General features: G+C 34.8%; 3 protein-coding genes across 4 annotated transcripts in view; 2 read left to right on the top strand and 1 right to left on the bottom strand.

Annotated features, from left to right (window-relative positions):
- Window positions 1-20,511, top strand: part of LOC107798038 (protein TIFY 10A-like) — a 202,404-nt gene that overhangs the window by 3,510 nt on the left and 178,383 nt on the right. The window lies entirely within an intron of this gene.
- Window positions 903-6,322, top strand: LOC107761573 (protein trichome birefringence-like 14). 2 transcript variants are annotated; one of them, XM_016579807.2, is made up of 7 exons: window positions 939-1,160; window positions 1,369-1,459; window positions 2,219-2,436; window positions 3,315-3,476; window positions 3,953-4,111; window positions 4,424-4,619; window positions 5,052-6,322. In XM_016579807.2, exons 3-7 carry the CDS (start codon window positions 2,292-2,294, stop codon window positions 5,878-5,880), a joined length of 1,491 nt encoding a protein of 496 aa, XP_016435293.2. In that variant the 5' UTR covers window positions 939-1,160; window positions 1,369-1,459; window positions 2,219-2,291; the 3' UTR covers window positions 5,881-6,322. The 2 variants fall into 2 exon arrangements, with proteins under 2 accessions (XP_016435292.2, XP_016435293.2); XM_016579806.2 differs by lacking the exon at window positions 1,369-1,459 and having other exon boundaries at window positions 903-1,160.
- LOC107761572 (pentatricopeptide repeat-containing protein At1g71210, mitochondrial) lies at window positions 6,991-13,467 on the bottom strand. Its single transcript, XM_016579805.2, has 3 exons — window positions 10,502-13,467; window positions 9,635-9,917; window positions 6,991-7,397 (listed from the first exon to the last, which is right to left on the bottom strand). Exon 1 carries the CDS (start codon window positions 13,200-13,202, stop codon window positions 10,548-10,550), a length of 2,655 nt encoding a protein of 884 aa, XP_016435291.2. The 5' UTR covers window positions 13,203-13,467; the 3' UTR covers window positions 6,991-7,397; window positions 9,635-9,917; window positions 10,502-10,547.

The following is a 20,511-nucleotide window of genomic DNA, read 5'->3' as shown; positions in this document are numbered from 1 at the left end:
ATTTAGCCAAGCAAGGCAGCAACTAGGAGATACCCGTCATTCATTGGGTAGCAACGCTTTGGAAATTCTAGTGTGCTTCGGAGATTGGATAAGATCAGAATGACGAAATTAAGGGCGTGACGAGGTAGATGAAGCGGAGGACCAAGAAATTGGAGATATAATGGTTTATGGTTCTGATTCAACCAATGCCGGAAACCAAGAACCTCATGTTGACATGGATGAACTTACAAAAATGATGCAAAGCATGTGATGTACTATTTATTTTTTGTAATTGTTGTAAACTTTTAATTTGCAAGTTCAAAAATAACAAAATCAAAAAAGAACTTGCAACTTAATTTGAAGTATTATATATTATTCAATAAAAATATCAAATGAAAGTTTTCGGAGCTTGATCCTTACATATAGGTCTTATTAAATAATTTTTTGTAGCCACTTACTTTCAAATTTTAATTTTAATATTATAAAATTCAAATTTTAAATTTTAAACTTCAAAATTTAATTCTAAGCCTTAAAAGTTTGCAAACACTTAAGTATCAATAACATTGAATAAGAAAAATAAAATTTATTTAAAAAATAAAAATAAAAATCCACGGCCCGCTAAGCCCGAACCCGGACGGACAAAAAAAACCCCAAAAAAATACACTCCGCTAACTCAGCCCGCTAACGGCCCGCAACGTTAAACGGACGGGCTGATTTTTTTTATGTCCAGCCCGTCCCAGCTCGTCCGTTAAACACCCATAATTTATATACATTAACTACATTAGTGTTAACATAATGGAACGTGACAGGTCATTTATTATATTTGTACTTATACTAATAAAAATAATACTAAATTAATTGTCGGTGAAAAAAAAGAAAGAGAGAAAACAAAGTATATAAAAGTTAAATTCTATGTATAACAAGACGGTATATAATTTCCTTCATTTTCCCGTCTCCGCGATCTCCTCCACCATTTCTCATTCGTCCTCACACTTGAGCTCCTTCCTTCTTCTCCAGCTTTCCTTTCAAACTTTACCCTCATTGCATTTTGTTCTGAACTTCAATTTCGCATCGCTTTTTGCATAAATATTTCGAAACTGAATTTAATATTTTATTTGCTAAAGAATTATTGTTCCAAGATCAAATCCGAGGATTCGGAGGTTAATTTCAGTCATTTTCAGGTATACATTACAGATTATAGTATTTATCTTCATATCGACGTAATTCAGTTTGTTTTTCTGTGTTCTTTTATTTGCCTGCTTTTTTAATTGCTTAAATATCCAAACTTATTGAATGTTTCGTTCTGTGTATGTATTTAATCTATGTAATTTTGTGTGGGTGGTTCATTATTTGCCTGTTGATGCATTTTTTTTTTTTTGCGTGGTTAAGGTTCCTTGATTTGATTGGACTTCACAATTGCATCAACTTCCTGTTTGGCTCTGCACCAATTGAAATTGTTTGATATTATTCCTTGATATTGGTAAAGCAAGCGGTTCGTTTTTTACTATCATCTAACTAGTTTTTACTTAATAATTAACACTAGTTCTTTGGGGAACAGAGATATTGAAAGGATCTGCTTCAATCTGAAATTTCAGTAGTTGAAATGTCTTTATGAAAAAGCAGCTCTGTGTTTCGTCCAAAACTGATGTGTTAAGATGCAAGGTTGGACCGAAGTTAGGAAGATAATTAGAAATGAGTTAAGGCAAGGGCAGCTTTGTCATGAAATTAGGTGGGTTAACCCAAAAAGTGGCTCTTGAATCTCGAGAAGGAAGCTAAAGGAAAGATAGCTGCTGTTGGTCCAAGAGGAATCTTAAGTGTTGACTATTTGATTGTAGTTTCCTATGAAGGAAGGTCTAATACAAGATGTTTATTTTTTATGTCAGGCATCTCGAACAATTAGAGGTTTTTCGTCGCATATTTATACTACAGTATTTAATAATGAAGGGAGATTGAGGTAGTTTTGGACTTATTGTACTGTGAGCCTATTAACAATATCTTTTCCTATAACACCCTCATAACCACCCATACAATATTTACTGTTTCAAGTTTGTATTTATACTTCATTAACTTCTGACACACTTTACAGCACAATTGTGTTTCTCTTTTTGAGAAAATTACTGTCTATCTGTTGTCTATATCATGAGTCTAAAAATTGCCCTGTGAATCTCTAATCAATCTTCTTACACCTGAAACGCTATTTCTCGGTCTTGCCTCAAACATTTTCCTTCAACTATTTCAGATATTAATCTGAAGTGAACTAAACATCCATTAAGGTGGAATGACTTCAAGTATATAAATCCTATGCATCGAGGATGAAGGGAGGTTTAAAGGTGCCACGGATCTCTCTCATCCTTATTGGATTAGTCTGTGCCACTGTTATTACTTTGGCATACGTGAAAAGCCCGTTCCTCTCTTCTTGGACACCATCTCAAGATCATGTCTTCCAGATTTCTCCAGGTTTGGCATAAATTCTCTTTTGATATTTTCCATACCATTAGTAGTACATTTTCCACTTCGGAGTAGCAAGTATGTTGAGCCATTTAAAGATAAGGTAGTATATGAGGCTATAGAAGCTGCTGCTACTTGGGTTCAACCTATTTTATTTTTAAAAAGAGGACTTTTTGGATATGCTTAGTGGAATGGATCACACTTAGATTGAGATGCATTTATGAGCCAGTGTTTGTAAACCAATACCACTGGAGCAGCCATTGTAGATAGCAGGTACCAGAACAAAGCGTGTCTAAATAAAAAAATGGCGTTTTTGCGCTGGATCACATTGCTGTATTCAAGTTTGGATGACAGGGCAGAAGCTGTGGTTCTTGCATGTTTTGTCTGGTTCTTTCGCGTAATGATCTTCTTTTGTTGTGGATACCTGCTGCACCTGTTGATCTGCCTGAATTGTGCATTTGTGCTAAATCATGAATTTTCTTTTCTCAACTTTTTCTACGTAAATAATGATATCATCTGTTTCTTCAACAACTAAGTAATAACTAATATGGCTACTAATTTAAAGTCCCCCTTAGTGGATATGTCCTTTAAAGATACCTATTTTGTTGTTATTGAGAGTGAAATGTTTGGATAGGTAACGTAATGTTTCAAATATGAAAAAGTTGAAATGTTAGTTGGTAAGATGTCACGTTAAGTTTGAAACACTATAATGTAGTATGTATTTGGCACCAGTTTAAATGTTGAGGGAGAAACTTTCCTCTTTAATACGAGTAGCTGTTTTGGGACAAACCAAAAAGGACAGCATTATTATGACAGAGTAAATAGAACTTGATGGAGACGTTGCTGAATCCTGTTAAGTTACTTATCTATTCTCTGTTCTCTTGCAGATTATAAAGTGAAAGATGAAGAAGTTTTAAGAGAACGAAATAGATTAGGGAAATCAGAAGAAAGCGTGAACTTTGAACCCACCATTTCAAATTCATCTACTAAGGGGTCTTCGACAAAGGATAAGGTGACTGAAGAACTGATTACTAATACTGAGATAGAAGGTATGGTATGTTTGAGTACAATCTTTCATCTTTTGTGAGTGCCTCAAATTATGAAAAATTAGTGCTATAGTAATGCCCCTTTCTGTCTCTGCTTCATACATCAATGTGTCTGTTTTCTGTCCTTTAAATTAAAAGAAAGAGAAGCTTCCTTTTCCTGAGTTGTATGAATAAATAGCTCCTAATCTTCATACATCAATGTGTCTGTTTTCTGTCCTTTAAATTAAAAGAAAGAGAAGCTTCCTTTTCCTGAGTTGTATGAATAAATAGCTCCTAATCTGCTTACTGTGTGTGTACTGAATCTGTTGCTTCAACTCCTCAACTTGATTTATACTTGCCAAAGTGTCAGTTTCTCTGCATTAAAGAACTACTTCCACTGGTACCTCTTCATGTTTTATAATATCTTTGTATCCTGAGATGTTATTGAGGTCAAGCAATCTCTAGTCTCTACAGTTTGATGTTTTAATGGTGTTTTTCAGGAAGTGCGGGTATTCCTCCCAGCTTTACCCAAAGAGGAGATTTAAAAGGAGCTTTGGAAGAAAAGAGTAGTTCAAGAGAACAAGAAAATGAAGTTGCCGCTCCAGTGAATTCTGCAGACAGCCCTATTGTAAATTTGACATCTGCCTCAAAAGATCATGGTGATCATCTTTCTATTTGATTTTTTGTTTCCTTTCTCGTTGATGTCATTTAGCTGTAGAATTTATCTCAGAGGTTTGTAAAACAAACTTCTAATGTTCACGGAAGTCAAATCTTGATGGATTTGATTACATTGTCATTGAACTAATTCCTAATTTATTTCTTTTTCCAATTATTTTCACCCTTTTTTGGGTTCTGGATAATCTTAAAAAAAAGGCCTTGTTTGCCAATCGACCTATCCTTAAATTGGTTGGTGAATTTGGTACAATGGTTAGAATGAAATTGATTATTAATACCCTTGTCTTAATTTCCAGGTTGTAACTTTGCTAAAGGTAGATGGGTCACAGATGATAGTAGGCCTCTATATTCTGGATTTGGCTGCAAGCAATGGTTGTCATCCATGTGGGCTTGCCGCTTGACACAGCGTATGGATTTTGAATACGAGAAACTACGTTGGAGACCAAGAGATTGCGAGATGGAAGAGTTTACAGGTGCTAACTTCCTGAAAAGGTATGCTTTCCTTTTTATGCAACTGATTACTTTCTGATGCCTGGGATGTGTATAACCTTTAAAAATTTCTTATGAACTCTATTAAAACCTTCTCTCTTGTTCTGTCTGGCATTAATAGTACTGTACCTACCATGGCTTGTAATGTATTTTCCAAGGGCAGAAGTGTAAGCTTGAGTAAACCCAAGAGATTAGAGCATATATCTCACATTTAACTGCAAGAATTTGTGACCGTGAAGCTCCCCTATGTAGTGCATGCTATCCCTCTCACATCCTAATCTCTGAAAAGAGATGATTCTGTTTGCACTATTTTTCAGTGTCTAAGTTTTGTTGTTTTATAGAATATGGCGTTGCTTTCTCCCTTCTTCAATTCTTCAGGTGATATTTAATTGGCTTTACATACAAGGAATTTTCTGAACTTGGTTGTGCGTCCAGGATGGAGAACAAAACTCTGGCTTTTATTGGGGATTCCCTTGGTAGACAGCAATTTCAGTCGCTTATGTGTATGATTACTGGTGGTGAAGACAGACCTGATGTTCTCAACGTGGGACGTGAATATGGTCTTGTAAAGGCTCGTGGTGCTAAACGACCTGATGGATGGGCTTATCGATTTCCGAGTACCCAAACAACTATTCTTTACTATTGGTCTGCTAGTCTGTGTAACTTAACACCCATTAATGCTTCAAACCCTGCTACTGATTACGCCATGCACCTGGATCGTCCGCCAGCATTTTTGAGTCGTTTCCTACCCAGATTTGATGTCCTTGTGCTAAACACAGGACACCATTGGAATAGAGGAAAGCTTAACGCCAACCGGTGGGTCATGTATGTTGGTGGCGTTCCTAACACGAACAGGAAAATTGCTGATATCGCTGGTGCCAAGAATTTTACAATTCACAGTATCATTAATTGGATAAATTCTGAGCTGCCAAAATACCCTGGTCTTAAAGTATTTTACCGGTCTATATCACCCAGGCATTTCTTTAATGGAGATTGGAACAGTGGAGGCACCTGTGATAACACTACTCCGCTTGCTGGTGGAAAAGAGGTTCTACAAGATGAATCCAGTGACTCTACTGCAGCAAGGGCAGTAAAAGGAACAGCTGTAAAGCTTTTGGATATCACAGCTGTATCTGAGCTGAGAGATGAGGGTCATATATCTCGATACAGCATCAAAGCAACACCCGGGATGCAGGATTGCTTGCATTGGTGCTTGCCTGGTGTTCCAGATACATGGAATGAAATTCTTTTTGCTCAACTTTAATATTGCAAGACAGGCAAGGGACACTGCTTGAACATTGTTCTCTCCCATCTGAGCAATCAGGGTCGCCAGTTGGCGCAAAATACTATATGAATTGAACAATGTCTGGTGGATTGCCTATTGGAGCTTCACAGATTGGATTCAGCTTTGATTCATGGGAAATGCTGAAAGTGCAGTTGCATTTGCTTATCCACCATATTTTAGGAGTACATGACATACATTATTCTTGGAATTTGTAGATTGGTAATATAAAACTGCCATTTGTTAGAGACTAGATTCTTTGTGGGGTTGGGATACAGGAGAGGCTTGACCCTTGACATGTATTGTGAATTCAAAATAAGTTTGTAAGACATAAGTGAGTGTGCACTTGGAAAGATGAAAAACTACACAAGTGATGTTTAAATATTTACACTTGGTTATTATCAAGATCAATAAGTCTTCTTGTGAATTGTCTCATTTTTGTCATAGCTAGATGAATTTCAATTCTCTCCCCCGCCCTTTTTCTGGCAATGCAGAGTAGCCAGTTTCAGTGGCAATTGAATAGGACAAAGGACAATAGGGGTTGCTCAGATGGTCTTTGTTCGAGCTATTGCTCCTTTGGTGACTCGAACCCACGACTCTGCGGTTGTAATTGAGGAGTGAAAGAGGAACCAAAAGGGGGGAGGGGAATAAAATAAAAAATAAAAAAATAAAAAGAATCAACAAATGTGCAATAGTTCCAACAAAGGGGATCAAACGGTAATCAAAAGGGGAGGGGAATAAAATAAAAAAATAAAAAGAATAGGACACAGAATGTTCAGACAGATACGAGCACACTTATGTTTATGGATTGAATCAAATTCTGCTAAAGTTTTCAGGCAATATGTGTTGCAATAATAATCTTTTTTTCAAATTCAAACTCCATGTTTAGATTAGAAACATTCTTCCCTCCATGGGAAAGATTTTTTATAGTTATCAAATATAATGTCCAAATTTGATCAAAGAACTAACATATGATCCTTACATAAATAAGTAATCACAGGAACTGAGGCAGCAAACTTCTCCCAGGTAAATATTCACAATTATTGATACAAACGAAGAAATATATTGTCAAAAAAGACGGGGAGAACTTCCTTTTCTTTTTTTGAAGTAGGTAATTTTATTGATTGAACAGTACCAAGGAGGTACTGATATAGTACAAAAGTCTCTAGTTGACTCCTATGACTGAAAGGAGTAAAAAAATTCTAGGATTCTACGTTATCTTCAAAATTTCTTACACCAAAATTATTAAGTTTGAACGCATTTAGATTATACATAAGAAATATTCCTCTTTTTTCCTTCAAAAAATTCAATCATTTCTTCTTTGCCCACACAATCAAATAATATGCATAAAGGTATGATCTTCCAATCTTTTCTTCATCTCTTTTCCACTGTCTGCCCTTGCCAGCACTGCAGTATCACTTTCAGATCTCCAGGCATCACCCACTGTACACACTGTATTCCATAACCTCAGGAAAATGATCCATATCTGCCATGCAAATCTGCAATGAATAAACAAGTGGTTCACGGTCTCCATTTCTTCCACAGATGAACTGTATCTGCTAAATAAAAGCCAAGAATGTCTCGAACAAGAACTCTTTAAAATGTCTTAAGAATAGCAAATACCCTCAAAGTTCAAATTATATAAACGGATTCTACTACACATCATTTACAGCCCCTCTAGTTTTATACCAACGGAACCAATAAACTAAAATATGAGCATCTGTGTTTGCTTCAATCAGTGCTTAACATTCTACAGGACATACTATCATGAATCAATCAATCACTACATAAGCAACTGCTATACCTCTGCACAAGCAGCTATCATGATAAACGAACCTTTTAAAGAACTCAGCAACAATATATAACAGAATATTAAGCTTTTACCCATTATGTTTTATGGTGCCTGACAATTTCCGTTTATGCTAGATAACCATCTAGAAAAGAAGCTGCATAAGATCGCGCCTGGCAAACTCACTGCTAAGCATCGTACAAGGCTACAAGCTACTACGAAAGTACAAGCTAGCAAGAACTATCTAGCAATATACAGTGAAAAACTACATCAATTCTCCTCAAGGACATCACTAACTTTTGGACCATCTCAAGCAGGGAAGTATTATCTTGATAGGTTTGGCAAAAGGCCGACCACACGACTGAGAAACTTTATTTTGCATCAGAAACAGCAAAAGAACAGGATCAGTTTTGTGATCCACCCGCTGACTAAAGGCCTTTATTGCTAAAACTGAGCCCCAATGGTTATCATGCATTTTAACCAGTAGAGGTGAAGTTGGTATCGTTATGGATGACCTGCAAAGCAGCTTAAGTCCAATGATATAAACTGCTAAGCAGGTGAAAGCAGACATCACTGCTTGAAGACGGGAGGAGACAACCACAATCGTAATGCAGGAACGACGCCTATCACACTCAAATGCTCTTAATGCATTTATGCAGAACCCCTAAAAATAATAATGGTGATGATGAGAGAAATAAATGAAAATATGATGCATAATCACTTGTTAAATTCTTAAACATATACTTCACCAAAACAATAAATAATTTTTTTGATAACGTGGTGTTGGGGCCAGCTTGCGCGCACCTTGACTAAATACATACGGTACCTGTTGCTTCCCACCAGCACAGATACCGGGTGCTCCGTCTACTAGGGCTTAAATAGATGGGAAGAAATCACCTAGTGTTTTTGCCTCTGCTGAGAACCAAAACAATAAATAATTGTAATGACTATTATCATCATTTAAATCCATCTCCCAATTTGTTTGATACTATTTCCTTTTTCCCTCCCAAAGATTGGCATCTCTCTATAATTAGAAACCAATTAACTTTTATTCCCATTTTGTGATTGACATGCTTGTTGTAGGCTACAGTGCCCCCACTGAGATGAATTACTTGGTATGACAATACCTTTGGTACTTTATTTATATCTAACTTAAGTGTGAAAGTCATCCTTTCTTTCTTAATCTTCGTGTCTAATACAAATTGGGGACACGGGGAATATTTATTATTGCTATCCCAAACTCTTCAAAATCTAATAGAAATCGAAAAACTGAGCCGGAAATAACAACAATACCCATACATATTTTGGAAATAGATGCATTCAGAAGGACATGATCAACACTTTATATACTAATAAATTACAATGTTGGTGCCCCAAAGTTTTCCATGAAATTTAGTTTTAGGAAATTATTAACTAGAATAGTCAGAGTTCCAGATAGATGCCACAACATGCCAAAGATATTACAACAACAACAACAACCCAGTAAAATTCCACTAATGGGGTCTGGGTAGGGTAGTGTGTACGCAGACCTTACCCCTACCCCGAAGGAGTAGAGAGGCTGTTTCCGAAAGACCCTCGGCTCAATAAAATAAAAAGACAAAATGACAAAAAGGAGACAATATTAGTATCACAACAACAATCATAGGATAAATAGGAACACCATGAAATCCAGAAGAAAGATGCAAAGCAAAGGGAGACAATATTAGTAAATATTAGTATCACCACAACAATCATAAGAAAAATAGGAACACCACGAAATCTAGAAGAAAGATGCAAAGCAAAAGCGATAGCTAGTAAATAGGACATGCACTGAAAAGCGTAATAGTAAGCCAAAGATATTAGAACACCTCATTTACAACCCAGAATTCAACAAGATGAAAATAAGCCCAAAATCTACAAACTACTAAAAGTATTTCTATAACCATTTCAAATCAAGTGGTTTCAAACCTGAAGCCGGTAAGCTTGTTAATCGGTTGGCTATCACATCGTTGAGGCTTTTCTCCATGGTCCCGATACCACTTCTCAACCTTTCAGATTCATTTGGGGCACAGGACATGACATCCCTTATGTGGCCACTTCACTGACTCATTGAATTGAATCCAGAAAATTCTTCCGGCCAACAGCCAGGAGTACTCCATCTTCAAATGCACTAATATTTCCATTTAGGTTTCATGTGCCACCAACTTACTTCCAGACAGCCACATCAGTAATCACATCCAAGCAAATCAACCTAAAATGCAGAATTTCAAAGTCAGATTTTTAGAGTACTCGAAAGAAAAGGACAATGTGAGGGCTGCTTCTTCCCTTCAGTAGTTGAACATTGAATATGAATGAAAACACAGAAAATCCAATAGCCCTAGCAACAGTCTAAAGGCAGTTGAAAGACCATAAGCTAAACACGGGTTAAGGGCGAGCTCTCATGAAAAAACTTCTTAAGAAAAGAGCTCCGGAGGCAAGGCGAAGTGCGCTAATAATATAGGAAGTGAGCAAAGTTTACAATGTGAGAGGAATTCCCAAGGCTTCATAAGAGATCAAATTTTGCTTTTATAGGTAACACTTCCATAACAGAGAGATACAAGGTGAAGTTAAAAAAAATTCCTGGTCATTGCTCATGGTTTTCTCCTGGAGTTGCAACTATGATCCTAGATTACTTCTATAGTCTTTTAGTCATAGGAGTTGGGTCCTGAAAGAAGTAAAACAGCCAGAGTTCTTTTATATCTTTTGTGGGGGGAAAGCTAAAGGAAGCTGATGTTTTTTCTCCTCACAAGAGGAATACAACAAAGTAAAATATCAAACAATGTTGCATTTCAATACCTGAATGAGGGACCCCATTCCATCTAGAATGAAATTCAAAGCTAGCTTAAACAAATGCCTTTGTAGCCTCAGTCAGATCAAAACCTTTACTGAACATTTCTTCCATGAACTTTCTAGCCTCAGAAGATCGACCAACTTTTAAGAAGCCGTGAACTAATATATCGTAAGTCCATCGATTTGGCTCATGTCCTTTCTTGCATAATCTGTCGAAATACTTGCAAGCAAGGTCCATTTCACTTATGGTTAGTTTTCTCAACAACAAATTGTAAGTGTATACGTCAAGTGGAAAGCATTGTTGAATCAGTTCTTCCATTTCCAATATATCTCCATCCAGATTACTACCACCAGAGAAAGTCTTTATCAGCTCCCCTAGTGCTAAGCTGTGATCCTTCATATTGCGCAAATCTCTTGAGTGCATCCAAGCACTGAAGACTCTTGGAGTTTGTAAAGAGTGTAACAAAAGTACATTGCCAATGAAGGATGACACCCGACGACCAATTTGCATCAAGTCTTCGACCAGAAGAATAGCCTTATAATAATCTTTTTGCGAGCAAAGCAATTTAACAAGTTCCTCATAACATTCCATACTTGGCCGCAAAACAGTTGATCTCATCTCCCAGAAGATGTTCCACGCATTTTCGGGCTTGTTAGCTTTACAAAGGCCAACAATCATGGTGTTCCATAATTTTCTTCCTAGACTTCTTCTATTGGACAAGTCACGAAAGTAGTTTAAAGCATCAGCAATTTTTCCAGCTTTCAAGTAACTTTGCAATATTAAAATGTCAGACTGCAAATTCGGCGTGATATCATTTCTCTTCATCATCTCAAAAACATCTCTGGCCAGCTCAGCCTTTCCGGCATGACCAGCTCCATCGATGAAGTAATTATAAATGAGGCAGCTAGGCTCATGCCGAGACAATTGAACCTCTAATAAACTGTAAAATAGCTTCTCCGGATCCTCCATCTGACATAAACAACAAATAACCGCCCTGTACAATCTCCGATCTGGACTATGACCTTTTTCTTGCATTTCTATTAACAATCTTGCTGCAATATCTCCCCTACTTGACTTGTTAAAGCCACTAATCAAGTGAAAATAAGTATTCTTGTTAGTAACCCTATCCAATCTGCTGAGCTCTCCATGTACCAAGTATCCATCTTCCACCCTGCTGGCCCTACATAAGGCTGATATGAACTTGTTGTAGGTCGAGTCACTGGGCATGCAATTCCGGTCTAGAGCAGCAAGAACCAACTCCTTCACTCTATCGAGTTTCCCCTCTCTGCAAAGAGCATCAGCAATAATTGAAAATGTCCTCCTACCAGGGAAATAACCTTGTTCAATGGCATTCTTCAGCACGAAATATGCTTCATCGACGCTTGCATCACCTAATAGAGTATTTATCAGATAGTTATAGGTCATACTACTTACAGAGAGTCCAAATTCAGCTCTCGAATCATACAACTCCAAGGCAACATCAGCCATCCCCACCTTGCAGAAGAAGCACAAAGTTACATTCATGGTGACATCGTCAGGTACTATATCTTGATCCTTCATGTCCATCAACAAGTCATAAACCTGCTCTAACCTGTTCTCTCTTAAAAGCCGACACACTAAGCTGTTATAGCGAAATACATCAGGAACATACCCATCAAACAGTTTCTTGCCTTTCAGAAATTCTACTGCCTCACTTAGCTCCCCGGCCTGAGCAAGGTCCTTAATCCACACACTATATGCCTGTTCCATCGGAACCAAACCAGACTCTCTAAAATCCTGAACCAAACTTGCAGCTCTCATAAACTGCTTACTTTTACACAAAGCATCCACAAGATTAGCCACCACAATGCCACTCAACCCTACCCCTCCATTTCTCAACAACCCTCTAAGATACTCCTCAGCTCGATCCAGCTCCGTTTGCTGGCAAAGACTCTTAACGAATATAGCATGTGTTATCGAATCCTCAAAACCCCTAAACTTAATCTGCTTCAAAACCATCTCAAACGCATCATAAAAACCATCCTCCACCAATGCATTAAGCAACACATGATAAGCAAACGCATCCAAATCAACACCCTGAAAACGCATTCTACCGAACAGTTGGAGTGCAAGCTCAGGCTTGCCAGCCACCGAATATCCAATAACCAAAGTATTGTAAAATCTCGCTTTATGAAAATACCTTTGCTTCATATACTTATCCAAAAACTCAACCATCAAAGACATCAACTTTGCCTTCGACAAAATCTTAAAAATGGCATTAAACGTCGCCCGGGTATGATGAAAACCCGGCTGTCGACCCGCCCAATCAAAGAACTTCAAACAGGATAAAACATCCTTGTTTTTCTCGTAATTTAACACGTCAAGCACCAAAGCTTCGGAGAGTCTAAGGTTAAATCGAGACAGTGAAATATCAGCTGTAATATCATCTTGTGTCTTCAATATATCAAAGATCCGATCGAAAACTGGGTTTTTTCTGCTCATGAACCACTCCTTAAAGGACAAAACAACATCTTTGGGCTGTAATTCAATTGTTCTAGAAGTTGACAAAACATTAGAAGAAGAAACTGATACAGATGAAGGTAAAAATGGATATGCAAGGATTGAATTGGCGGCGGCAGGAGGAGTATTAGTGGAGTATAATACATATAGAGGATGATTGAAGAGAGCTCTAGTTTTTTGCCTCGCCTGTCTGATTGTTAACAACATGTTTGATAAAATGTCTCTGTTAGCTGAATCTAAGATTGTACTTGCAAAATCGTGTTCATATGAAATCGAACGAATCTTAGTTTTGTTCAGAGTGGCTTCCTCCTCAACATAATGAAGCTCGCTCCTATGAAGATTTGAAGCCCAGTAGATAATGTCACCGGAGCCCCGAGAATGGTGACGGCCCAAATTTGTAGTATTAACAATCTCGGCGGCACTGAAATTGAATACCCTACGATGTTGTTTTCCTTTTCCTTTTACTTTTTTTTTTGTTTTTTTTGTTTTTGGAGGTAACGTGCACCCACTTCACTTCACAAATTTACTTTTCGTTATTTTGTTATTTAATTTTTTATTTTTATTAACTTTTTTTGGATTAAGTATTTTCTTTGTAGGAATCATTTTTATCCTCTAAATTAGAACTTCAAAATTAGAATTAGTCGAGAAAGGAGAAAAATAAAAGAAAAAGATAGTATGCTTTTTTGGGCATTGGGATGATAAAGAGCCTCCTTTTACAGTTTTACTATTGGACCCTAATATTCTCCTAAAGTTAAAATTAACTCTAAAATTGATCCTCCTTTTAACAGAAGTTGATATAAAATATATGGGTCTTTTAGGTAAATACATGACATTGATTTATTAATTCACGTATAAATAAATTTAACTCATTCACACTCCGACCTATTAACCAATTTTTTTTTTAAGAGACACCAACATTTTATCCCTTTATTCAAGAAGTAGACAAAGACATTAATTTTTTCTTACAGTAACTTTCATATGCATATTAATGTGAGATTCATAGACAAATGATAAATAATCTAACGTCAGCTTTTGACAGAACTAGCAGGGAAAATTAATTTACATATGGCAAAATACAATTCACAATACTTTATCACGTACTAAGTACATAGTTAAAAGAGATTTTTACACGGTTGAGCATTTCTTTAGAATTATTTTAAAAAATGGCATCACTCTTTGTTTATTCCATAACTAGCAATTCTTTTTACAGATTAAGCACACAATTAATGAGTAAACATAATGCACAATTCATGGGATAGATTCTTATCCTTATTTATTTTTTCACTCTCTTTCTCCTCTTATCTAAATTTCATTTAGCATTTAATTTTCTTTCTCCTCTTATTAGAGGTGAAAGTGGACGAATCCTAATGGTATTTTGATAATTTATTACCACTGTGCATACAATATATACAATGTATATAATAATGGTATTAATTTATAAGAAGTGCATATACAATATATATGAGATGTATATTTTTCAAATATATGACGTGTATATACGTAATTAATATATACAAAATATGTCATATGTATTTTCTATATATAAAAAGAATATACTACTTGTATATGTATAATATTTTTTGTATATATTTAAAAATATACATATAATATATATATATATATATATATATATATATATATATATATATATATATATATATATATATATATATATATATATATATATATATATATAATATATACACTATATCTACATATAATACCAAAAATATGGCGGATTACTAGTTTACAATTTTTTTGACAAACCCAACACACAAAAAAAATTTTCAACTCATTGCACAAATTTATTGTTTTTAAAAAAAGATTAGTTCTACTACAAATTAAAAAGAGAAAGGGGAGATATGATGGAATAAGATATAAGAAGCAAGACTTGAAACATGGGCATAAAGGATCCCCGTATAATAGTATAGTATTAGTTACGGCCACCATAATGGGAAGAGAGAGAAATATTAAAATCATCATTACCATTTACCAATAAAATGAATAAAAATACTCCTAAAAGATAAAACTCCGTTTAGAAACATGAATTTCGCTGGGATTGGAGTGATGGGATGCCGGTTTGATAGTTAGATTCCAGTTGGATTGTGAAAATTTGCTAAGACCGTATAAATTTTTTTAACTTATTACCTAGTTATGTTTTTTCCCCTAGTTAAAATGCCTTTCGTATATGGTTGTACTAGGGCTATGAGTGGCTCAATGGTGAGGGTAGTAAACGTTTACTTTAATCCCAAAAAATTTTGAGACCCCAAAAAGTATTAATGATGGAATACAGAATAATATTGTTACTTAAACCGCCAAGATTGTCGAAAAAAGTACAAAATGTGTCTAAAAAAGAAAGAAACAAAGAATCCCTACTTTTTAACATTAGAAATATTTTACAACTTTGAATTAAACTACTTAAATTTTTATATTAACAAATAACGTTTTTTACAACAAGATTCAAGGTAATATATTGCAAATATATGGCTAATATCTTATTAACTTGAAGTCTTGAACTAACCCTTGCTAATATAAATAATAATATTACTAAGTGAACTTAAAAGTCTTATATCTTCTAAGAATACTACACTTTAAATAAGTACGGGAAAAAATTAATTTTTTTGCCTATATTTATACATGTGTATAAAATTTGGATTCTATTACAAAGTATCGGGCAATACTTGTTGCAAAACATGAACATGTTCCACGATAATGGAGCAAGTAAAAATCTTGGTTATAAGCGTCATATGCACCCAATTAATCATGTCAACAATTTGCAATCTTAAAATGACACATTTATTAATATGAGCATCCTCCTTCAGATTACTTATTTGCAAGATTAATTTTGTTTCAAACTTATGTCGAGTTATTTGCAGTATTTTTTCATGGGTAAATGATGCAAATTACTGATGCTACAGAGATAAGGAGAAGCCTATTGTCACAATTAAAAAATTAAAAAGATTCCTAATAGAAATATGGGTATGTTTTTATATTTTTGTTTCAAATTTTTGTTGAGTTCTAAGCAATAAATTCTTTAAACGATAGCGTACACTTTCAAAGATAATTTTTTTTCACTCACAAAGAATTGGAACAAATGTTTACTACTTATTCTAGAGCTGGGTCCATTGAGTTTTCAAGTATTTTATGCAGTATTATGTGGTTTTGGGACGTTCAAATAACAAAATAATTTTTTCTTAATATTAGTAGATCATGCAACATATTCTTGCATTATTGTGAGACAATCCGTTTTTACACTCAGCTTATGGCAAGAATATATTAGGAGTAGTGAGATGTACCACCTTGTGGACATGCAATGTTGCTATTGTTGCAAAAATTAAAAGAATAGCCTTATTAGAAGTTTAAAAGTTTGTCCCCAAAAGTGAAAAGTGAGTATTTTTGTGCATGTGCGTAAATATCTTAAATTCCTTAAAGTCACTCTATATATTTCTTTTTATAAAATTTCACAATATTTTTTAACCTCCTTGTTCTCCATTTTTCTGCCAATCACTTACAGAATCTCAGGACTATCTTTTATTCCTCTTTTACTTCTCATGAAAGCCCATTCTGATTTCAATTATACGATCTTTAAAAGAAATCATGCCATTTTAAATCTATTTTTCTGATTTTTGAGTTTTTTTTTTGTTGCTTCATATTTTTAGTTTTATTTTTGTTTATGTTTTGATCAAGTTAAATTTTATAGCTGGTGTCTTCAAGTTTTTTGAAGTTTTGATCTTGAAGGTCTCTCGCGTTTTGGACAAACTAGATAAACTCTTTGGTAAAGTTGAATTGCCGCTCGTCCTCAAGATTTTTTATTTTTTGGTATACCAAGTTTCAACTCTGAAGTGTCTCTTGTCCTCAAGATTTTTCGGTGTTTAAACTTCAAGTTATCTTAAATTTTTGCCTTCAATTTCTTTCAGGCTAAATATTTCAACGAATTAGTAACAACCTACAAAATTTACCACCAAACATGATGTATAAAATTGCCATAACTATACTCTAGACATGTGATGATCTTGCCAAACTTTGAAGTTTTAAATATTTGGTGGTAAAGGCTTATGCTGATGATTTTGATGCTCTACAGTTATACTTCAATGCTGGTTGTGAAGTAATTCCAAGTGATCATTCACCGTCACCGATTGATAAAAAGAAATGAAGTTCTTATGGTTAATCTGACAAGAACGTACGATGTTTTGGTGCCTCCTTATGTTTGCTTTACTTTTCTGATAATTAATTCCCTTCAGATAATGTATTTTCCAACTGTATTAAATATAATATCATTAATATTTATAATTTTTTTTAAATATAGCATCACTCTTTGTTTATTCCATAACTAGCAATTCTTTTTACAGATTAAGCACACAATTAATGAGTAAACATAATGCACAATTCATGGGATAGATTCTTATCCTTATTTATTTTTTCATTCTCTTTCTCCTCTTATCTAAATTTTATTTAGCATTTAATTTTCTTTCTCCTCTTATTAGAGGTGAAAGTGAACGAATCCTAATGGTATTTCGATAATTTATTACCACTGTGCATACAATATATACAATGTATATAATAATGGTATTAATTTATAAGAAGTGCATATACAATATATATGAGATGTATATTTTTCAAATATATGACGTGTATATACGTAATTAATATATACAAAATATGTCATATGTATTTTCTATATATAAAAAGAATATACTACTTGTATATGTATAATATTTTTTGTATATATTTAAAAATATACATATAATATTTATATATATATATATATATATATATATATATATATATATATATATATATATATATATATATATATAATATATATATATACATATAATACCAAAAATATGGCGGATTACTAGTTTACAATTTTTTTGACAAACCCAACACACAAAAGAAATTTTCAACTCATTGCACAAATTTATTGTTTTTAAAAAAGGATTAGTTCTACTACAAATTAAAAAGAGAAAGGGGAGATATGATGGAATAAGATATAAGAAGCAAGACTTGAAATATGGGCATAAAGGATCCCTCGTATAATAGCATAGTATTAGTTACAGCCACCATAATGGGAAGAGAGAGAAATATTAAAATCATCATTACCATTTACCAATAAAATGAATAAAAATACTCCTAAAAGATAAAACTCCGTTTAGAAACATGAATTTCGCTGGGATTGGAGTGATGGGATGCCGGTTTGATAGTTAGATTTCAGTTGGATTGTGAAAATTTGCTAAGACCGTGTAATTTTTTTAAACTTATTGCCTAGTTATGTTTTTTTCCTAGTTAAAATGCCTTTCGTATATGGTTGTATTAGGGCTATGAGTGGCTCAATGGTGAGGGTAGTAAACATTTACTTTAATCCCTTGTCTAGAGTATAGTTTGGTAAAGTTGAATTGCCACTCGTCCTCAAGATTTTTTATTTTTTGGTATACTAAGTTTCAACTCTGAAGTGTCTCTTGTCCTCAAGATTTTTCGGTGTTTAAACTTCAAGTTATCTTAAATTTTTGCCTTCAATTTCTTTCAGGCTAAAGTATTTCAACGAATTAGTAACAACCTACAAAATTTACCACCAAACATGATGTATAAAATTGCCACAACTATACTCTAGACATGTGATGATCTTGCCAAACTTTGAAGTTTTAAATATTTGGTGGTAAAGGTTTATGCTGATGATTTTGATGCTCTACAGTTATACTTCAATGCTGGTTGTGAAGTAATTCCAAGTGATCATTCACCGTCACCGATTGATAAAAAGAAATGAAGTTCTTATGGTTAAACATATCTGACAAGAACGTACGATGTTTTGGTGCCTCCTTATGTTTGCTTTACTTTTCTGATAATTAATTCCTTTCAGATAATGTATTTTCCAACTGTATTGAATATAATGTCATTAATATTTATAATTTTTAAAAAAATAAATTAAAGCATTAGTGTCTTACAATACATGCATCACTTTAGAGGGAATGAAAAATATTTTATTTGTAAAATACTTTAGTCATTTTAAGTACATGTATTTCATCAAAGATATACTTTGTTACGTGGTATCAGAGTTCTTTCAAATCATAATTACTTGATGTGTGTGTGTCTGTGTGCGTCTTGACATTATAATCACTTTTAGTTTTACCAAAATACCCCTACCAAACTCGTTAAAATAAAGATTTTCAAAGATTTTTTAAATAAAAATACCCTAATTTTCATCTCTACTTCCAAGACCCCATCTCGAATTTCCTCTGTTGTTTAATTCCTAGAGGCTCCTCCTCCAAATTTGTTTATCCTTTTGTATACGGGTAAAATCGAGCTCGATATTCGATCGAGCTTCCGAACTCCTTGATTGGGCCAGGGTCGAAATATCTGTGATTGGGTGAAGTCGAGCTCAAAGATCGATCTGACGACTAACACTACTAACCAAGATCGGCACATGATGATTATGATCGAACCCAAAGCACTATCAAAATTAGCCATTGAAACCATTAGATTTGCCTTCGAATTTGTCGAAGGCGTAATCGGTCATGTTTCTAACGGTCTCGAAGAAGGCTTTTCCAACTCATTCGACAGGGGTCCGTAATTCTCGCCATAAACCAATTATTATGGCGAAAATCACGTAACGACTAAAAAAGGGAACCAACGGTCAGCAAATCAAGGATTTTGCCTTTTATAGAACAATAAAATAATATCTCAAATGGTAGATCTCCCCTAATATATAAGGGGGACTTGACAATCCATTAAGGACATTGTAACATATACTGATAATTAATATATTCTCCAAGCTCCTACTCTTTGATATTTTTCTGTCAATAAAAGTGTATTCAACTCAAGGGTGGCTGGCATTCTTAAAATTGGAATCATTCAATTCCTGTGGTTTGCAGTTATTTATCGCTATTTATTTTAATTGCAATCTAATTTATCGCTTTGTATCAAGTTAATCCACATGTCTTTATAACCACTAACAAATTCAATTGTTATCCGATTTTGAGGGTAAACGGTTTGGCGCCCACCGTGGGGCTAAGGATAATAGTGGTTATTTGATGCAAATCTTCATAACACACACTACTTTACACTTGCTCTTTGAAAGATCTTTGGTTTCAGGCAAAAAATGTCAAACTCTCAATTAGCACCCTTATATATCAACAACAAGTCCAATCATCAGGGTGAGAATAACAACATAGCGCCCGGTAACGCAGGGCCACCCGCTGGTCCCATAGGAATTTCGATCGCAGATCTGATTGATGTTAATTCACATGTGGCGATCGACACCAACTTGCCTACCGACCCCGAAAATAGCATCCGTGGTGGGGCCCGATCGGCGACTCGAAACACACAAAATAATGAAGAAGACAGGATCAGCCTACGGATGATCTTCGAAATGCTGCAAGCTCAACAGGTGGCGATAGCTCAGTTTCAGAGCCAAAGCCAGACGCCGAGCAGGGTTGAACCCGATCCGCCCCGTGAAGTCACCCTCATAAATGAACCGGTCATAGTCAGGTCAAATGAACAAGAATCGGGTACTAATCTC

This window comes from Nicotiana tabacum, chromosome 2 (assembly GCF_000715075.1).
Source record: "Nicotiana tabacum cultivar K326 chromosome 2, ASM71507v2, whole genome shotgun sequence".
In the NCBI taxonomy this organism is placed as follows: Eukaryota; Viridiplantae; Streptophyta; class Magnoliopsida; order Solanales; family Solanaceae; genus Nicotiana; species Nicotiana tabacum.
This window is presented reverse-complemented; position numbering and strand designations above follow the sequence as displayed.

Coding starts and splice junctions, on each gene's coding strand:
- LOC107761572 (XM_016579805.2), bottom strand. CDS start 13,202: ATGTTGTTAACAATCAGACAGGCGAGGCAAAAAACTAGAGCTCTCTTC.
- LOC107761573 (XM_016579806.2), top strand. CDS start 2,292: ATGAAGGGAGGTTTAAAGGTGCCACGGATCTCTCTCATCCTTATTGGA. Junction 4,112..4,423: donor ATCTGCCTCAAAAGATCATG/GTGATCATCTTT, acceptor CTTAATTTCCAG/GTTGTAACTTTGCTAAAGGT. Junction 4,620..5,051: donor GGTGCTAACTTCCTGAAAAG/GTATGCTTTCCT, acceptor TTGTGCGTCCAG/GATGGAGAACAAAACTCTGG.